The sequence below is a fragment of the Leptonotus elevatus genome, chromosome 1 (genome assembly GCF_054856555.1).
Source record: "Leptonotus elevatus isolate MCC_2025b chromosome 1, RoL_Lele_1.0, whole genome shotgun sequence".
In the NCBI taxonomy this organism is placed as follows: domain Eukaryota; kingdom Metazoa; phylum Chordata; class Actinopteri; order Syngnathiformes; family Syngnathidae; genus Leptonotus; species Leptonotus elevatus.
Window position 1 is genome coordinate 3,928,333 of NC_141239.1, and position 18,321 is coordinate 3,946,653.

An 18,321-nucleotide genomic window follows, 5' to 3' on the forward strand; every position below is an offset into this window, starting at 1 on the left:
TAACTCAAATTAACCAGTGGCTGCGGCATATAAAAACAGTTTACAATTTCAATGACATTGTTTCCTAATATACATTAGAGCTGTCACAATTAATCGATTAATCGACAAGTAATTTATTATCAAATAAATCAACAACTATTTTAATAATCGAGTAATCGATTTTTTTATTCAAAATTATCCAAATCCTCCGATTTTAGCATATCAACAGTATTTGTTCATCGGTTTCTGTAATCCTTCATGAAAGAAGACCGATTATCTTCTGTGTTTAATCAAAATAAGACATTTGCAAACATCTGTTTTTACTTTTACATAGTACAACATCAATCCCCTTCTTCTTTTTTTTTATCACTATACAGATATGAAGTACCAAAAACAGTCATCAGGGAAAACATGTTTTTGTTACACAATTTAACGCAAAATTAAAATGAATCCGATTAGTCAATTAATCGATTGAATAATCGATAGATTAATCAATTCTAAAAATAATTGATAGTGAGAGCACTAATATAAATACAACACGAATGCTTACGGTGACGTCGGCGACGGGCTGCGGCGTGGGCAGCTGCACCAGGAACCTCCACACGTGAGCCGTCTGGTCGCCGGAGGCTTGAGGAGCATCAAATCAATTGAACGTCACTTTGTGAACGATTTACAGACGAAATTCAGTGCGTCCGTCTATTCGTGTTATCTACTGCTTAATCAATCAAATTTGTTTAATACACTTTTGTGTTCCTGGTGATGTTTGAAAATCACATTTCAATACCGTTGTTGTCATTTATGTCCGAAATAGCGGCTACCTGTTAGCGCCATCTGCTCAGTGGGATGAAATTTGATGGAGTTGACTGAGGGAAAGCAGACACAGAACAAGAAATAGATGAATCGTTCCTTCAAAGTGCGCATTTGGGAGAGAAAGGACTGCAGCATTCGTATTACCTGACCCTTGGTGTCCCAGATATTTGAGGAGACATTTGCCCGTCTCAATGCTCCACAACATGGCCGTGTGGTCTAACACAAAACAAACAAAAGCAGAACTTAGACCTCAAGATTCAGATTTTTTATATTGTGTTTCTTCTGATCAATTTATCCATCCATCCATCCATTACTATTACTATCAATACAGGACAGTGAAGCCTTGAGATACAAGTTGAATTTGTTCGATGACCATCGACTTGGAACACAAAACACTTGTATCTCAAATCATCATTCTCCTATGAAACAAATAGAAATCCCCCCAAAAAACAACACAAGTGTTTGTAATGTGCAAAATAATAATTTTGGACTTTCCAAAAACAAACAAATGAAATTTAAAAAATTGCGACAATGCATTGGACTTTGTGCTGCTCCTTGGTCAACTGAGATCAATGTTATCGTGTTATATTATATATTATACTATTAATATTAAATATTATATATGGTGTCGTTTTCGGTTGTGGATACAGAGACCACACTAATCCAATATTTATACAATTAAAAACTTTAAAATTCAATGAATTAATGGAATTTAACCGCCTTAAAATAATGTATAAAGCCCATCATGAAATTTTACCAACTAACATGCAAATCAAAAAATAAAAAATAAAAGGGAAAGTGAGTACAAATGAAGAGGAACAGATATTTTTTCCCAACCTAAATACAGAACAAAACAAAAAGAACGATGTATTTCAACTCAAGGTGTCAGTTTGTGGAACAATCTGGATCATAAAACTAAATCATCTCAGTCGTATTTTTTTTTTTTGAATGGATAAAAGCTCAATTACTGAAGAAATATATATAGCACAAGGCAATGCTTGTTTGTGTTCTAACGAGATGTATCAGTCATCTTTTCTAAATGTACAATAAAATATATTTGTCATACACTGTTGACATAAAAGTGTCTGTTGCGTTTGTGTGCGACTGGAATTCCGCCAGTACAGGTTTTCCAAATAAAGGGAGGTCGTAAATCGAGCGTTGAAAAAAATGTGTGGCGTTAAAGGAACTTTAAATTAACTCAATATTAACGCGCTAATTTCGACACCCTTAGTTCTGACAATCAATTGCTTAAAGGGCTATAACACCGCCACATAGACCGCTATCCATTAGCATTAGGCTAATGAATTAAAGATGTGATTTTTGTAAATAAAGAGAAAGCAATTCTCTTTGTTTAATTTGACAGTAATCTTCAACTGGAAGTGTCAAAAAACTGCCTGAAGCCTCTTTTTTTAAGAAGAATTGTTTTCTAATTCTGTCGGCCAAATCGCTGCCCACCATCTATTACCGTCTTAAACCATACTAAAAAAAAAAAACATAATCCGAAAATGCTTTAATAGCATTTCATACTCATCTTACATGTTCATATGTAATTTACAGATAACACAGAGGCAAATAATCTTACTTGAAAATAAAGGAATAAATGTACAACTATTAAATCAAAATTCCATACAGAGACAATTACAACAACCCTTCAACTCAGATTGAGTCACAAATGGAAAAAAATATGCAAGCTAGTGAACAGAGGGTACTCGTTACCTGCAGATGCAGTCCCGAGCAAGGTGGGCTGGACCCGGGTCACGCTCAGGTCCCAGATGCCGTCTCGGTGGCCCGCATACTCTCGGAGCAGCTGGCATACGGCTCTGGATGTGGTGGCTTTGAAACTGGACACAATCTGAGAAGCAAACCCATAGTTAACTATGGGAGCACATGGGGAGTTCCGCAGGGTTCCAACTCAGGTCCGCACACACTCCTGGACTGGACTGGTAGGCATTATTAAACTTCATTGGGCAGATGTAGAATTGTTGAATATAAACTTGGTTCTTTGTATGCCCTAATTTACAACATATTTTGGGAGACAAAAACTCACCTCACTAAAAATGCACAAAATAGTTTGAACGCTACTTCTAAATAAGAAAAAAAATTGTACAACTGTTGCCGAACAGTTCCGGCGACTTGTTATTGCCTTGAGTTGGTAATCTAGAGTCTTCAACAAAATTCATCCACTTCATTAGTCACTGATATTCATTTCATACTGTATTCTGTATGTAAAACAATTTATTCGGTATATAAAGTTGACCCGGTGTCTGTATTAATTGGATTTACTGCACATTATTTCCAATGGGAAGTATTGCTTTGGATTTGGTCCATAAAATTGTATTCATTCATGCCCCCGAATAGTCTGTTCAATTGCTGGTGTTTCTCTTAATGGCACCGCTTCTGATACGTGTGCTCGATTGTGTTATCCAATCAGATTTCAGCCCCCATGTGTTGCCATGTTAATCTAATCTAATCTAATCTGCGCCAGGTGCTTCACAATCAGTATTGCTGGCCCAGGTAACATCAACTATATCAACAATGCAATTGTTACTTCAACAAATCAGATGTTCAATTCATTTTCCGTCCTCTGATTGGTTGGTCAGAGAAAGGCAAGTTGGCTAGCAAAACATCTGTAACACTTAATGACTATTAATAAGTAGGGGTGTCAAAATGAGTGTGTTAATTTTGAGTTAATTTAAAGTTCCTTTAACAACACACTTTTTTTTTGTGCGCGATTCATGACTGCCCCCTTACTTGGAAAGCCTGCACTGGGGGAATTACAGTCGCAACGGTAGCGGTAATAAATGTAAGAATAATACATATATTTGTGGAGACTGGGGTCAAGTTGTATTTTACAATTTTAAAAATGTGCAGAATTTACTTTATGTTAGATAGCTCTTAATAGGAAATAAAAAATGCACTGATCTGTCACCAACGTCTTACAAATGCAATTATCCCATCTAGTGGCAGAAAAATGACCAACACAAATCAATATCAGACTCGTTTTTTACAGTACAGCACATCTTTTTAATTTGAACTACAGTTTATGAAATTACTGTATCAATGACTTAAAAGATGCAGCCATATATTTGTTAAAATTTTGTTTCCACTTTTACGTTAACAAGAGTATGAAAACATATTTATTTGTACATTTAGAACAGACATCAAATTTGCAATTAATCGTGAGTTAACTATTGAAGTGATGCGATTAATTACGATTTAAAAAAGTCATCACCTGACACCCCTATTAATAAGTATCTCTGCTGAGTAGTGAGTATGACGTATTTTATCTTAATTGTTTTTGTCTGATTTTATTGTTGGGGGAAATGTCCTCTCAAAAGTAGTAATTCTCCTCACTCCAGTGGTGTGCAGACTTGCATAGGAACCCTGCGAGGAGAAAGCGGATGGGAGGAAGCGAGGGCAGCAGGGATCTTGTAGAGCCAACGCTAAAGCAGCAGCATTATCGAGGAAATAATAATTCAAGGTTATAATAAGGATCATCTGATTATGAGCATGTGCGTCTTCACGTTAATCATTAAAAAAATATTCGAGAGAGAAACTGAAATGGACTTGAATGAACAAAGCGGAGGGCAAAAAAAAAAAAAAAGAGGTCACATTTTGTGTCACGTCAATTAGCGATCACTGTCAGTCATGGCAAAATCATTATTATCATTATTAGGAATACTGGCGGTGTTTACTTTAAAGATGGGAATGATGCAAACTGGACTCTGGGCTGGCTTTGGACACAGGCCACTAAATAAGTTCCAACTGAAACAAAGACACACGCTTACAGTCACTCACACGCACTTCAATTTACACATGTACATAGTGTGTGCACACAAACGCAAAAGTGTAAATATGATTGTTGGGTTGAGACTGCGCTGGATGCAAGTGAGAAAGAGCAAATGGAATAACAAAATAATGATGATGGTGTTGCGTTTACAGTAAAAGAAGGCAGCAAGTTGCTGATGAAAGCAAAATGGACGCTCGAAGAATATCTTTCAATCGATTAGCACATTTATGTGCACTTCAGACTAATATAGAGGACTTTGATTAGACCTGTGGTTCTTAACCTGGGTTTGGTTGAACCGCAGGGGTTCGGTGGAGGTGAAGACACACACCCGACTCAATGAAATGATTCATGATGATGCACCACCATCGTTGGCCGCAGGTGATCACGCTACATTGCTTGGCCTGTTTGTGCTGCAGGGAAATTGGATGCGCTTAGTATTCGACTTAACTGTTGTGATGGTACGTCGTTTGATTTTTGTATTATTATTATGTGTAGTCCCTCCTCTGTGGCTCCCTGTGAATGAGTCTCTAAAAAAAAATTGGGGATAAAAACTTCTTCTTTTTTTTTTTACATTGTTTTTATTTTTTAGATAAAAATATTCTTTAAATGAATTGATGATTAACTGACAGATGAATAATAAAATATTCAAAAAAATGTCAGTGTCAAAAAATTTTATTGTAAGAAAAAGAGACGAAAAGGTAGATAAGTTTTAAAATACCTAAAAACGTCCAAAAAGAAATCCTTAAATGTCTAAAAAGGAAAGGAAAGGAAATATCTGAAAATTACCATAAAATGTCCGTGAAATTGCCAAATATGTCAGAGAGTTTAATTAAAAGGCAGAAAAGAAAATATTCAAAAAGTAACCATAAAATGTCCCAAAACAAAATAAGAAATCCTGAAAATTACCATGAAATGTCCACAAAATTGCCAAAAATGGCAGAAAATGGATAACAAAATAGGGAGGAAAAATGTAAAAAAAAAAAATAACAACAAAAAAGGAGTCTAAAAAAAGGAAGGGAGGCGGAAAAATCACCATAAGTCCAAAAAATTGCCAAAATTGCCAAAAAGGCATAAAAGTCTAAAAATGGATGAAAACTAAGATATTAAAAATTACAACAACAACAAAATGTAGAGAAAATGAATCTCTAGGTATTGGATGCTGCGGTCATATTTTTGTGCTCTAGTGAAGCTCTAATTAGCACTTGGACTCTCAGTACATGAGACTAACACTAACATACTGTTTCGTTCATCACAATCTCCAAATGTTTTGCGGCTCCTGACAGATTTTTTTGTTATTTATTTGGCCTAAAAGGGTGCTTTTGAAAGCTGTTGTAATCCCTTCATACTATGCCATGCAAAAAAACACAAAAAAAGAAAAAGAAAGTGGTCGGATGAATATGTGCGATATGAATTGTAAATGTATACCGGATCGTATGGTGTTCCACAGGGTTCAATTCTGGGGCCTCTGCTGTTGGTATTGTATGTCCATCATAAAGAGATACTTGACTCATTGAGCCATTTTCAACAGTAAGAAGTTCATATTTTGCCTATAAATAATATAACTTCATTATTTTTCATTAACAATTAATACCTTTAAAAGTAATTTTGCCATTGACTGCTGAAAATGGCTCAATTGAATTGAGTTTAGTGATGGGATTGTAATACCAAGTTGAGCAATTCTAGTCCAGCACAACTAGCAAAACTATACAAAAGATGGGGAATACAAAAACAACACTTTGGGAAGTCAAGGTGAAGCGAGACAGATTCCATGAAAAGTCTCCATCTTCATTTTGTTCACCAGTAAGGTGCACTAACTATGTTTTGAATTGGGGGGGATAATCATTTTTTATTTTCTGATAAAGAGGGGTTTAGCGAATGTGCATAGGAAACTGGTGGGGTTCCGTACTACCAACAGGCCAGGTTAAGAACCACTGCTCTTGAATGTGAATCACTATAAATGTACTTTAACTTTAAGGTGCCCTGCTCTTGAATGCACATCATTATTCATGTAAAGAGTTGTGTACACACGTTCCTGTTCAGGAATGTGCACTATTAAGTCCATTAGCTTTAGGTCATGTGTTCACATTTGTATCAGCATGAGAAGAAGCAACTTAATTTTGTTGATTAGTGAGATAAGATCAAGAATAATTAATTATAAATACGATTCAAGTCCTACATTTGAATGACCAAGCCTCTGGGAGAAGGCGAGTGGAGCCCCCTGCTGGGCTGCTCATGCGTCGCGGCACATGTGGGGAGCTGGTTGGTTGCGAGGCGTTTAGGGTTTGAGAGGAACAAATGGACAAGTTACCCAAAAGTCTCCACCCCAAAACTCCCAGCCGCTCACACTGAAGTTGCGGGCACCGCCAACGATGGGAACGTGGCAAGAATTTGAACACGGCTACGAGCAGGGAAGGCCAAAAAACAAAACAACAACAAAAAACAAATGCCCTTCAACGTCACCATTTTGTTAGCTCTCACAATTGCTGTTACAAGAATGGCCGAAAAACTCAGCCGCTGATGGAGGTTTGCTACCTGGTAGACGTCGATCATGAGTTGCGACACCAAAAAAATCGCAAGCAGCCATGCCCGAAAAAACATAGGAGTTCTGCCATTTTGGGTTCATTTGATCATTTTAGGGGTCATTATTGCGTGGGGACAGTTTTGCCCCAGGCCCCAGTTTGTCTTATCGACTTGAAAGCCGACAGACATTTCTATCACAAGCTGACCCTAAAATGGTCTCAAGTGGCCTTGCGATGCGAGTGTCAATTCGGTCCCTGACTATGCTCACAACAAAAATAAACATGTACTGTATTGAAACTCCAATTAAATAAATAGAAAAGTCACTCGTTCCAGTTCTCCAGCCCCCGCCCCCCCCCCCCAAAAAAATATGCGTAATTGTCTATAAATATTAGTAAAACCAGATTTATGATTTTCAGTTGTAGAAATATGGATGTCGAAGCAACACTGACTGTTCAAGGCATAGTAATAGAAAGGACTAATGAAATGACGTTTCTAGGTATCTTTATTGATGAACATTTAACATGGAAAGCGCATATAGAATATGTCAAATCTAAGGTGTCACAAACCGTAGCCGGGTTACACAAGGTTAAAGAATCATTCAATAAGAATGCTTTGTTATTGTTATATAATTCATTGATTGTTCCACACCTGCATTGAAGTGCGGGGGTGTGCCTGCCAAAACCTACACTGAATCCATCTTTCTTTTACAGAAACTTGCCATTTGTGTCGTTTTCGGTTGTGGATACAGAGACCACACTAATCCATTATTTATACAACTAAAAACTTTAAAATTGGTTTGGTTGGTTCTTTATTGAACATATAAACACAAAGAAAACACATTACAAGTCTATATGTTCAAAAGGGGGAGGAGAGCGTTAAAAACGTATATCTAGTCCTACCCCTTATTCGTTTTGTTATTAAAATAATAAGATAATGTATTTCAACAAAAGGAAATGTATAAACCTAGTCATATATACAAGTGAACTTTATCATACGCACATTTGCCAGCGACATATGTACGTGAAATTAATAGACATATACCATAATACATTTATGAATCATGACTGATGTAAGTATTTATTTTTTTTACTTTTTAATTTCAGCAAGTGACTGACATCTTTTCAGGTCAGTTCCAAAATCATTCCACAAATGAACACCTTTGCTTAATATTTGTTCTTGTTTTCATTTTTTAGACACTTGTACCCCTTATGATATTAGGACTCTCTCATTTCAAGTACTATGGAGTAGATTGTTGTGTACTTTATACATTATTTGTGCTATTTTAAATTCAACTAAGTCGTAGAATTTCATTGTATTTGATTTCATAAATAGAGAATGAATTGGTTCTGTATATTTTGATCGATTTATAATTCTTATGGCTCTTTTTTGCAGTTTGAAAACAGGATGGGTATTTGTTTTATATGCGTTTCCCCAGATTTCCACACAATAGGTCAGATATGTTAATAATAATGAACAATATAATGTGTGGAACGATTTCTTATTCAGGACATCCTTAGCTTTAGAGAGCATCCCTATCATTTTGGACATTTTCCTTTTGACGTTATCCATGTGTGACTTCCAACATCATTTTTCATCAATAACTACTCCAAGAAATTTATTTTCATACACTCTTTCTATTTCAATTGAATTGACCACGATTTTGACCTGTTGTGTGGTTTGTCTAGTACCAAAAACTTTTTATTTAAGTTTAATGATAATTTGTTCAAGTCAAACCATTTTTTTTAATGTGTTCAATTTATTCTCCACGGTAGTCAGAAGCTGCTTCAGGTTCTCTCCTGAACAGTAGAGAGTTGCGTTTTGGCGAATAAGACACTTTTGAATATTTTTGAGACAACAGATATCATTTATATAAAATATAAATAATTTGGGGCCTAGCACAGACCCTTGGGGGACACCATGAGTAATCTTCAAGTATTTTGATTGTATATTGTTAAACTGTAAGTACTGATATATATTATCCAAATAACTTTTCATCTATTTATATGCCAAACCTCTTATGCCATCTTTCTAATTTATTCATTAGTATTGAATGATCTATTATATAAAATTGAATGAATTGATGGAGTTTAACTGCCTTAAAATATTGTATAAAGCCATCATGAAATTTTACCAGTCAATATACAAACCAAATTTATAAAAAGGAAAACTGAGTACAAATTAAGAGCAGCAGACATTTTTTCCAAACCTAAATATAGAATAAAGCAAAAATAAATATGTATTTCAACTCAAGGTGTCAGTCTGTGGCACAATCTGGATTGTAAAACAAAATATTTTCAGTCTATTTGTATTTTTTTTAAGTCTATTTGTATTTTTAAAAAATGTATAAAAGGACAATTACTGCAAAAAAATATATATAGCAAAAGGTGTTACGGCCCACGAAGTTCGTGGCCATTTGTTTTTTGTGTGTGTGTGTTTTGTGTGTGGACGGTGTGAACGCTCCTCTCTGATTGGTGGACCACTTCCCCGACTCGGTTCACCAATCAGGGCAGGGGAGTAGCGCTGATTGCCTAATTGGGTTCAGGTACGGGACCGGCGGTGGTCATTAGTGGCCACAGTTTAAAAGGCTGGTGGTCAGGTTGGGAGCGGGAGCTGGCTTTGGGTGTTTGCCTCCCTTTCGTTTTTTTTTTTTTTTTTTTTTTTTTTTTTAGTTAGTCCATCGATGACGTTTTGCACCATTATGCCAAAGGCAATATCATGAGAAAAACTTGAGTTGGGTTGACTTGGCTTGGCTTCTTTACATCCAACAAACAGCCTGAAGCCACTTTTTGGAAAGAATGTTTAAAAATTCTGCCGATACAATAATCGTTAGTTGCCACTTTGGCATGACTCCCATAAAACAGAAATCACACCCCAAAAAGATTCCTCAGTGCCCCCTATTGGCTGAAAGACTCCCGATGTAGACACAAAGTTGAAAGGTGGTGGTACCTTGCTGGTGGAGGCCTTGTAGGTGGTCTTCAGTTTCTGGGACAGCTGACTGGTGCTGTGGCTCGCTGTGTGAACCACAAAGCACCGATTAAAAGAAGAAGAAAAAAAACCAGCAAATAAATTAGGGGTGTCAGACAATTATTATTTTTTTATCATAATTAATGGCCTGACTTCAATAGTTAACTCACGATTAATCACACATTTCATATCTGTCCTAAATGTACAATAATTGTATTTTATTTTTTTCATTTTAGGGGTGTGAGGCAATGAAACATTTTAATCGCATGACTTTAATAGCTAACAATTAATCACAAATTTTACATCTGTTCTAAATGTACAATAATTTTTCATATCTTGTTAACATAAAAGTGCAAATAAGTGTTAAGCTAATGGAAATATGGCTGCATCTTTTAGTCATTGATACAGTAATGTCGTAAAATTGAGTTTAAATTAAAAAGATGTACTGGAAAAAAACGGGTGTGATATTGATTTGTGTTAGTTTTTCTGCCACTAGGTGGCATAATTGCATTTGTAAGACATTTTATTTTCGTATTAAGAGCTATCTAACCTTTAACATGAAGGAACTTGTGAAATTCTGCACATTTTTAAAATTGTAAAATACAACTTGACCCCAGTCTTCACAAATGTATTATTGAATTCATTATTGCTAAATTTTGACATGTACGTGTCTGCTGCATTGCGAATTGGAATTGGAAAAGTGTACATTTAGCATAACTTGAAATTATTGACACCCCTAAAATCAATGCTTAGATTGAAATGTTTTCTATTGCGACTCACTCTTTGTTTTCAGCGCGCCTTTGGTCAAGTCTGCACCCTCCACCGTCTGTCCGTCGGCGGCCAAGCGTTCGTTCAACGTGTCGATCTCTCGGCGAACTGTCCATCAAACACAACATGCGTTTAGTCATTGACGGCCATCTAAAACGCTTTGTCAAGAAGCTCACCTCACTACAAAGTTCCAAAGAGCCAAAGTCATATTTTTATATATTAGATAGGGTTTGGCCTTGAGCTCAAAAACAGAATTAGGGCTGTCAGTCAATTACGATTTTTAATCCTAGCTAATTGCCTGATTTCCATAGTTAATTCACGATTAATTGCAAATTAATCACACGTTATATTTGTTCTGAATGTACAAATAAAATATTTTTTTCAAGTTTTTCATACTCACGTTAACATAAATGTGGTTGTATCTTTTAACTCATTGATACAGTAACTTTATAGTTAGTAATTCATCAAGTTATGTAATGTTCAAAATATATACTAAACAGTTAAGATGAGTTTGAAACATTGAGTCATAGATTAGAGTTGAGGTCATTTTCTCCCACTAGATTTCATTAGTGTTTCATGTTAGACATTGGTGACAAACACTACATTTCTCTCTTCAAATTCAGAGCAATTGGTATTCGGAACATGAAGCAACTCAACTTGTTCATTGTAAATTATACATATTTTTTTCAGTAGTTTAAAAGTAGTTTATTTTTATTGCATTTATTATTGTTTAATTGTGTTATAGTGACTCCTGTGTACAAAGTTGTATGTACGTACTAAAAAGAATGCTTTTACATCAATTGTATTTCTTTTTTAATGCCTCTGGACATTTTCAGCAAAATCCATTGAATAACTTTGAATGTTTTTCAATGAGCCACTGAAACCGTGTAACAGCGTTACTTACGTTCGAGGTTCTCGATGTAGAGGTTCTCAAACTCCCTCTCGATTTGACTGAACAGGTCGACCAGGTTGCTCCTCAGAGACACCGGAAGCTTGGAGTCCTGCAACACAATACGCACACGCACAGTACGTAAGAAGACGACAAAATGCACTTTGGATTGCAAACGTCTTCAGCAATATCCATGAAACCGCATGGAGTAGCGTGAGATTACGATGCAAATTATCCTCTGATTACACTGCTTAGTCATCTCATTTTTTAATTCAGTTAACCACTCATGGCTCTAAGACCTTTGAAGAACACTTTGGGAAGATGATAAAGCCCTTAATTGTTTCATTTTGTCATTTTGGCCTAAAATAATAAAATAGTTATTTGTGGTCTCATTCGTTGGTTATTTACTAGGGGGTAGATAATTATTGGCGCCGATATTCAGCATTATACAAATATCGGCTTGGGCTATTTTGATTAATCATACGGCCGATAATAGATCAATATAAAAAAAGTGTAAACTTCAGGTAACTATTAAATTAAAATGTTCAGTTAACGTTTTAAGAGATGCTGCTTACCTCTGGCAACTCTTGCAGCTTCCGTTTCTGTTTGAAATCAAAACTAAGATAAGTAAAAGTTTAATACTTCAGATATTTAGACATTTTGGAAAACTTTATTTACTATAGAAAACTATAGTGAGCTATTTACTTGTTTAAGATTTTATTTAACTTTTGAAGTCATGCTACAGCCCCTGGCATACCAAAGATGTCTGTTGGCTAAGATTTATTTTGTTTTTTTAAACTCCCAATATTTTACGTGTATGAGTTTGCTGGAGTGTGTTGTTAGGTATCATCCGACGAGAGCTTTTTAGGCCGCCAGGATGAGCGCCACGCATGAAAAATGGCAGCGAACAGCAAATTAAGAGAAAAGTGCGTATGGATGCACATTAAACATCGAAACCCATTCACGTGTCCACGGCGCCCTAAATGGAAAAGGTTTGAGCAGGTAATGGAACACAAAAAATAATAATTGTACACGACACAATCACAGCTACCGTATGCAGGGTTTTTCCTGTGTTCAAAATTCAGAGGCGGCCACCTCCAGCCTGAGCCACTGATATTGCTTAACACAGCACTCCAGCTGTGTTGATTGAGCTCGGCAGCAACGCAATTCAACTGCAGTTGCAGTGTTGCGCCATTATGGAGGCGCTATATTAACAGCAGTTCACCGGAAAGACCTGAGGCAACAACTGAATAAGAAACAGTTTTCATTTTTGCTTTTTTACTTTAATGTACCGAAGAAGAAACAGATCTTGGAGCAACCGTTACGCACGCCCATTTCCTGGTTGTGAGGCAGAGGTGGCGTGCTCCAGTCATCGCCAAAGTCATAAAAACACAGTATATACAATAAACATAATAGTGTTTTACAACAACGCTGAATTATATTTACGATTTAAAATGTACTAGTGGATGAATTTGTAATGATTGTAGTTAGTTAGTTGTAAGGCAAAAATTAATGGCAACTTTGTATTCATATCATTTCTCATTTCTAGTCCCTGATTGTAAAATGGCTGCAGGAGGGCGGCCGAGAATGGTATAGGTCACCGCCGCGAGTGCCGATACCTTAAAATAAGACTGGTATTGGCACCGACACCTGGTATCGGTAGTTACTAGTCATATCAGGATGATACCACCTCTGCCTCATTTTGAGCCAGGAAAAACCCTGCGTATGCCTAACAAAATATACAGTACTATTCATAATAGTCACGATAATAATAATAATATATAACTACACAGGGAGTTTAAACTACATCCTTCGACTCACCTCTGTCCTGGCCAAACATTCCAGATTATCACACGACTGGAACCAACAAAGTCAAAAGTCAACATATGATCGACGAAGCCTCGCATTCAAACACATCAAAGAAAAGTCAAGTCATAATGGATGTTATTGATAAAATGATACAAATGAACAAATACAAGTAAAGCCAAGCCGATGGACGAAGATATGACGTCACATGAGCTTTTTTTTTCTATTTTGTCAGCAACAAAGCAAAACCACAAACGTGATCCATGACACCAATGAAAACATTTTTGAAAAGAAACTAATCATTTAATTAAAAAGTAACAACCATTTTACTTTTTAATTCAAAATCATAACACCATTGTGTGAAAACATGCGATAAGAATTATGGATTGTAGGATTTTTTTTTTGTAATTACATTTAAAGAACATAAAAATTGTGAATTTTTGCAATACATTCTCAGTAATCTCAGGGTTTCACTTACTTTTGCACCTACACAAATTGACCAAAAACTCTTTTTAATTTAATTTTGACGACACAATTGATTTTTTTTTTTTTAAAGAGCAATGCATTGAAATGCTAAACCTACACCTGTTATTTCATATCAAATGTATTGGTTCTTGTTTCGTGGTCTTCTCCCAGATTCAATGCTCTCTGTTATGTTTGTCCCCGTTATCGAAGATAAAGCCGGCTAAGTGGGCAGCCTTGATAATTATAGGCCGATAGCACTAGCCCGTGTACTGTCTAAAGCGCTGGAAAAAAATCTTGCTGTTCAGGTTAAATGAATTTATAAAGACTACAGATAATCAATTTGGATTCAAAGGTAAACATAGTACAGACGTGTCTATTTATGCTTTAAAGGAAATGGTTAACCAGTATAAAAGTAATAATTCATCAGTTAAATTTTTTTTTTTTTTTATAGACGCTTCTAAGGCTTCTAAGACCGTATTAACCATAGGAAATTATTTGAAAAATTGGATCAGAGAGGTGTGCCTAAATACTTGGTGAGGATCTTGGTATACTGGTATGGCCATCAAACCTTGCAAGTAAAATGGAGGAGTAGCGTCATCGCCCCATTTGGTGTTAGTAATGGGGTGAGGCAAGGGGGAATTCTTTCCCCACTGCTATTTAATGTCTACATGGATGATCTTTCCAAATAGTTTAGGGCCTGCAAAGCTGGTTGCATGATTGGAAACTTATGAATTAAACATATTATGTATGCGGATGATTTGGTGATTTTTTTACTCCCAGCAGTGCAAGCGTCCAACAGATGCTAAATAAATGTTCACAGTATGGCGTACATCACGATATTAAGAGTGTAGTAATGATTTGTCGAACAAAAGAGGATAAATATCTTAATTTCCCAGATTTTACGCTTTTGAATAATAATCTTGCACTCTGTGCTAAAGTCAGGTATCTTGGTCATTTCTTCACGGACAAAATGACTGATGACGAAGATATCTGTGGGCAGCGCCGGGCCTTCTCTATACGCAGGCAAATATGCTTGGACGTAAGTTTAATGCATGTACTAAGGAGGTGAAGCTGTCGCAAACATTAGTTTAAGTGCTACACGATACCAGTCCCAGTTCTGGAAACATTGGTATTGTTGTCTTTCATATGATGCACAAAATATATATACTATATCAAAATTAAATCAGCTCATTTTCACTTTGAAGTAGTCATAATAAGATGTGGGGAAAAAAAGTATTTCTATGAACTTTCCCGTCAAGGGCATCAGAGTAATGTGCAACAGGTGTTGACCCTTATTTTCACCTGTGCATCTGATTTCATATTGAAAAAGAATTAACAACAAATTGTCTAGCAATAGCGTGCCAATGTAAAAAACGATGAAGCTGCTCAAGTGAAATGCTGTGAAGTGATTTGTTGAAAAGTGCGAGTGAGACTTGAATCGGTCAAGAAATGTGTCATTTGAAAATATAACTTTGTCAATTGGGAATTGTGTTACTTAAAATGTGACCTTTACAATTCCCAAGATGTCTGGAATGAACTCAACATTAAAGTTAGGGATGGTCTGGAGCAAGTATCAAGACCGATGATCAGCTGGGACGATTATCGGCCAGGACGATTATTGGTTTATAAGTTTGGCCTTTAAAAAAAAAAGAAAAAAATATGATGGAAGATAATTCATCAATTTAAAACTGTGTTAATGTCAGGGAACTATTGATTTAATATTTCAGTTAACTTTCCACGAGATGCTGCTGACCCCCGGGAGCTCTCTGAACGCTTTATTATAATTTTAAAGACAAAGATGTCTACTGTTTTAAGATTAAAAAAAGAAGAGATGTTCTTCAATAAAGATATCATCGTCACTGCTATGTGAAAAACACTTGTGTCCATTTTTTTCAATTTTTATGTTTTTGGGATGTCTGCATTAAAACATAAAAATAAAAAAAGATGACAAAAATTGACATGTGGATTCCACATAGCAGCGACGATATGCTAAAAAAACGTTTGATCGAATTTTGTCTTGGAGTTTGTATTTTTCCAAATTTTTCAAACCAATATTTTCAGTTTTAGCATATTGACGGCAAAAAAAAAATTTGGGGGGGGGATCCTTGACTACCAATAATTGGTCATGTTTTCTTCTTTTTTGTTTTATGTAAATGTAAAGCAGGTTGGTGTCAACATCTGTTTGTTTTTGTTTTTTTAAACGTGCTATATGTATAAAGTGGCATGGTATGATATAGGTCCTGAAAACAAAAACATATCGGTCTATCTGCAGGAGGTCAATGTGGAAGATATCACTTCATTTTAGAATTTTGGGGCTTTTGTGTAATTTTGGGACTATGGAAAAAAGTTGCCAAGATTTCTTGAACACTTTCCAAGTATGAACGGTTTTGAATGGGTCAAGGAATGTGGACGCAGGAGGTTTTAACTGCTGTGCAAGAGAAACTTATCTGAATTTGGAAATTTTGTTGTGAAAATATGTGAATTTTGTGAAATTGATCAACTGGTACCAATGTGTCCTGAAGGATGATTTAAATGGGTCAAGTAATGCGGACGGAGGATGCGGAATAATTTGGTACCCCTGCGTCGAGTTTGTCTGATCCAAGAGCAAAGTGTTGACCTGCGTGTCCAGTTGCATGTCCCTCTGCAGGAAGCCGGATCGTTCCTGTTCCGTGCTGTTGGTCCTGCGTATGGACAGACTGTGCGACTTCCTCTTCTGCTTGGCCTGCCGGACCGCGCCTCCGCCGCTGCCAACGCCAGTTGTGCCGCCGCCACCGGTGCCGCTCTCCACCGGCATCGTTCCTGCTTCACCAAGGCCTTAGTGGCACAGTCTGAAAGTGGGAGGCAACATGGAAACGAAAGGTGTGCCTTGAGATACACTCTTGTCCAAAATCTAATTTGCCTTCGGAAAGTCTAGCCAAAATTGTTCTGTGAAGCAACTCCAGATTTACTAAGTTTTTTATTATTATTATTTTGCCTCTATCGCCCACCTTTACTCACGACAAAACAAAAGCGTTACTTTAGCACTTGTTGTAAAGAAACTATGGTATGTTGAGGCGCATCACTTGTTCAAAAGTAGTGCTTTGCCCGTCGTGCCTTGTGAAATCTTGACGCCAACGAACTATGTTGATATAAGTGTTGGTGTTTCATCCAGACAAACGTAGTGATTTTTCGCCATTTTGTGCGATTTGTAAGCAATTGCAGTCCTTATGCAGTGAGCATCAATTATTCGCGGATTTTCACTATTTGCGGCAAGGCTCGGGCTCTCTCCCACGCCAATAACGGAGGAACACAGTTGTTGTGTTTCTATTTTCTGAAATATGACGCGCTGCTGCTATCAGTAGCCTCACCGGGCATGACAACACAACACCCAGAAGCTTAGGACGGAAATAAGAAGGGCAAGTGGACGCCATAAGAGGATATCTCGAAAACTCGCGCAAATGAGCTCGAGCTGATGTTAACGCCGTTAGCTTCCAACAATGCTAACAGGCTAACAGAGATTTCAAAGCGACCGAAAGCAGCTGGGAATTTACCACAAATTCTACAGATGAGGCGACGAGCTCCGGAATATTGCGAGGAATGAGGGCCAATCCAACATTTTGTTCGTCAAACGTTTGTTTGTGTTGTCCAGAAAAAGAAGAGAAAAAGACGTCCTGGTTGACTGGCGCTTGACGGACGCCACTACGTGACGGATAAGGAGCTACTTCCGGTTCAAGCGATTTTTCCGAATAAAAGATCTGACGGTTGTGAGATTGTTGTGTACTGTGATGATGTTTGTTTGCTTAATGTTTACCATGGTTGGCTTGTGATTTCAATTTATTGAATAAAGCATTAAAAAAAAGGAAAAAAAAGAAAGATCAGACGGCGTGCAACCACACTGGGTCAGGAAACATTAAATTTGAGCGCTTTTCGGCGCACAACAGCACGCTTATCATTTCAACACTTGATTTAAAGCGTTCCATCGGTTTATTGAAGGCTTCCTGCCAATTCGGCGTATTGAAATCCTGCATTTGGCGTCACACTTGAAGAAAAATAAAAGTTTATTTTAGAAAACCGCAAAGAGCTGGTGGCGCTATTAAACCACATTGCCTAAGGGGGCGAGGGAGTGTTTTTCATTATCAACAGCTGAATTTTCAAATCAACCTTTATTTATATAGCAATTTTGATGACTCAAATTGCTGTCACTGTGCAATTAAAAGTTCAACAAAAAAAACATAAACAAAACCTGCCCGCTCCCCAAAACTGAACATCCCCATGAACATGCCTGTGCTCACACACACACACACACACACACACACACACACACACACACACACACACACACACACACACA

At 36.8% G+C, this 18,321-nt stretch overlaps 1 protein-coding gene across 6 annotated transcripts in view; it reads right to left on the reverse strand.

Moving 5' to 3' along the window:
* Positions 1 to 17,684, reverse strand: part of LOC147180432 (WD repeat-containing protein 37-like) — a 29,114-nt gene extending 11,430 nt beyond the window's left edge. For 4 of the 6 annotated variants that reach the window (XR_015094477.1, XR_015094476.1, XM_086072424.1 and 1 more), the window contains exons 1-10: positions 17,522 to 17,684; positions 16,609 to 16,819; positions 13,542 to 13,577; positions 11,736 to 11,832; positions 10,844 to 10,939; positions 10,046 to 10,110; positions 2,506 to 2,641; positions 934 to 1,005; positions 798 to 842; positions 530 to 606 (exon numbers count right to left, since the gene is read on the reverse strand). Coding sequence is in view for 4 of the 6 variants with exons in the window: in XM_086072424.1 (XP_085928550.1) it covers positions 530 to 606; positions 798 to 842; positions 934 to 1,005; positions 2,506 to 2,641; positions 10,046 to 10,110; positions 10,844 to 10,939; positions 11,736 to 11,832; positions 13,542 to 13,577; positions 16,609 to 16,785 (801 nt within the window). In the remaining 2 variants the exon portion in view is untranslated. The remainder of the gene's footprint in view (positions 1 to 529; positions 607 to 797; positions 843 to 933; positions 1,006 to 2,505; positions 2,642 to 10,045; positions 10,111 to 10,843; positions 10,940 to 11,735; positions 11,833 to 13,541; positions 13,578 to 16,608; positions 16,820 to 17,521) is intronic. The other 2 variants (XM_086072442.1, XM_086072432.1) reach the window with 1 other exon arrangement.
* Between the last annotated feature and the right edge of the window lie 637 nt (positions 17,685 to 18,321).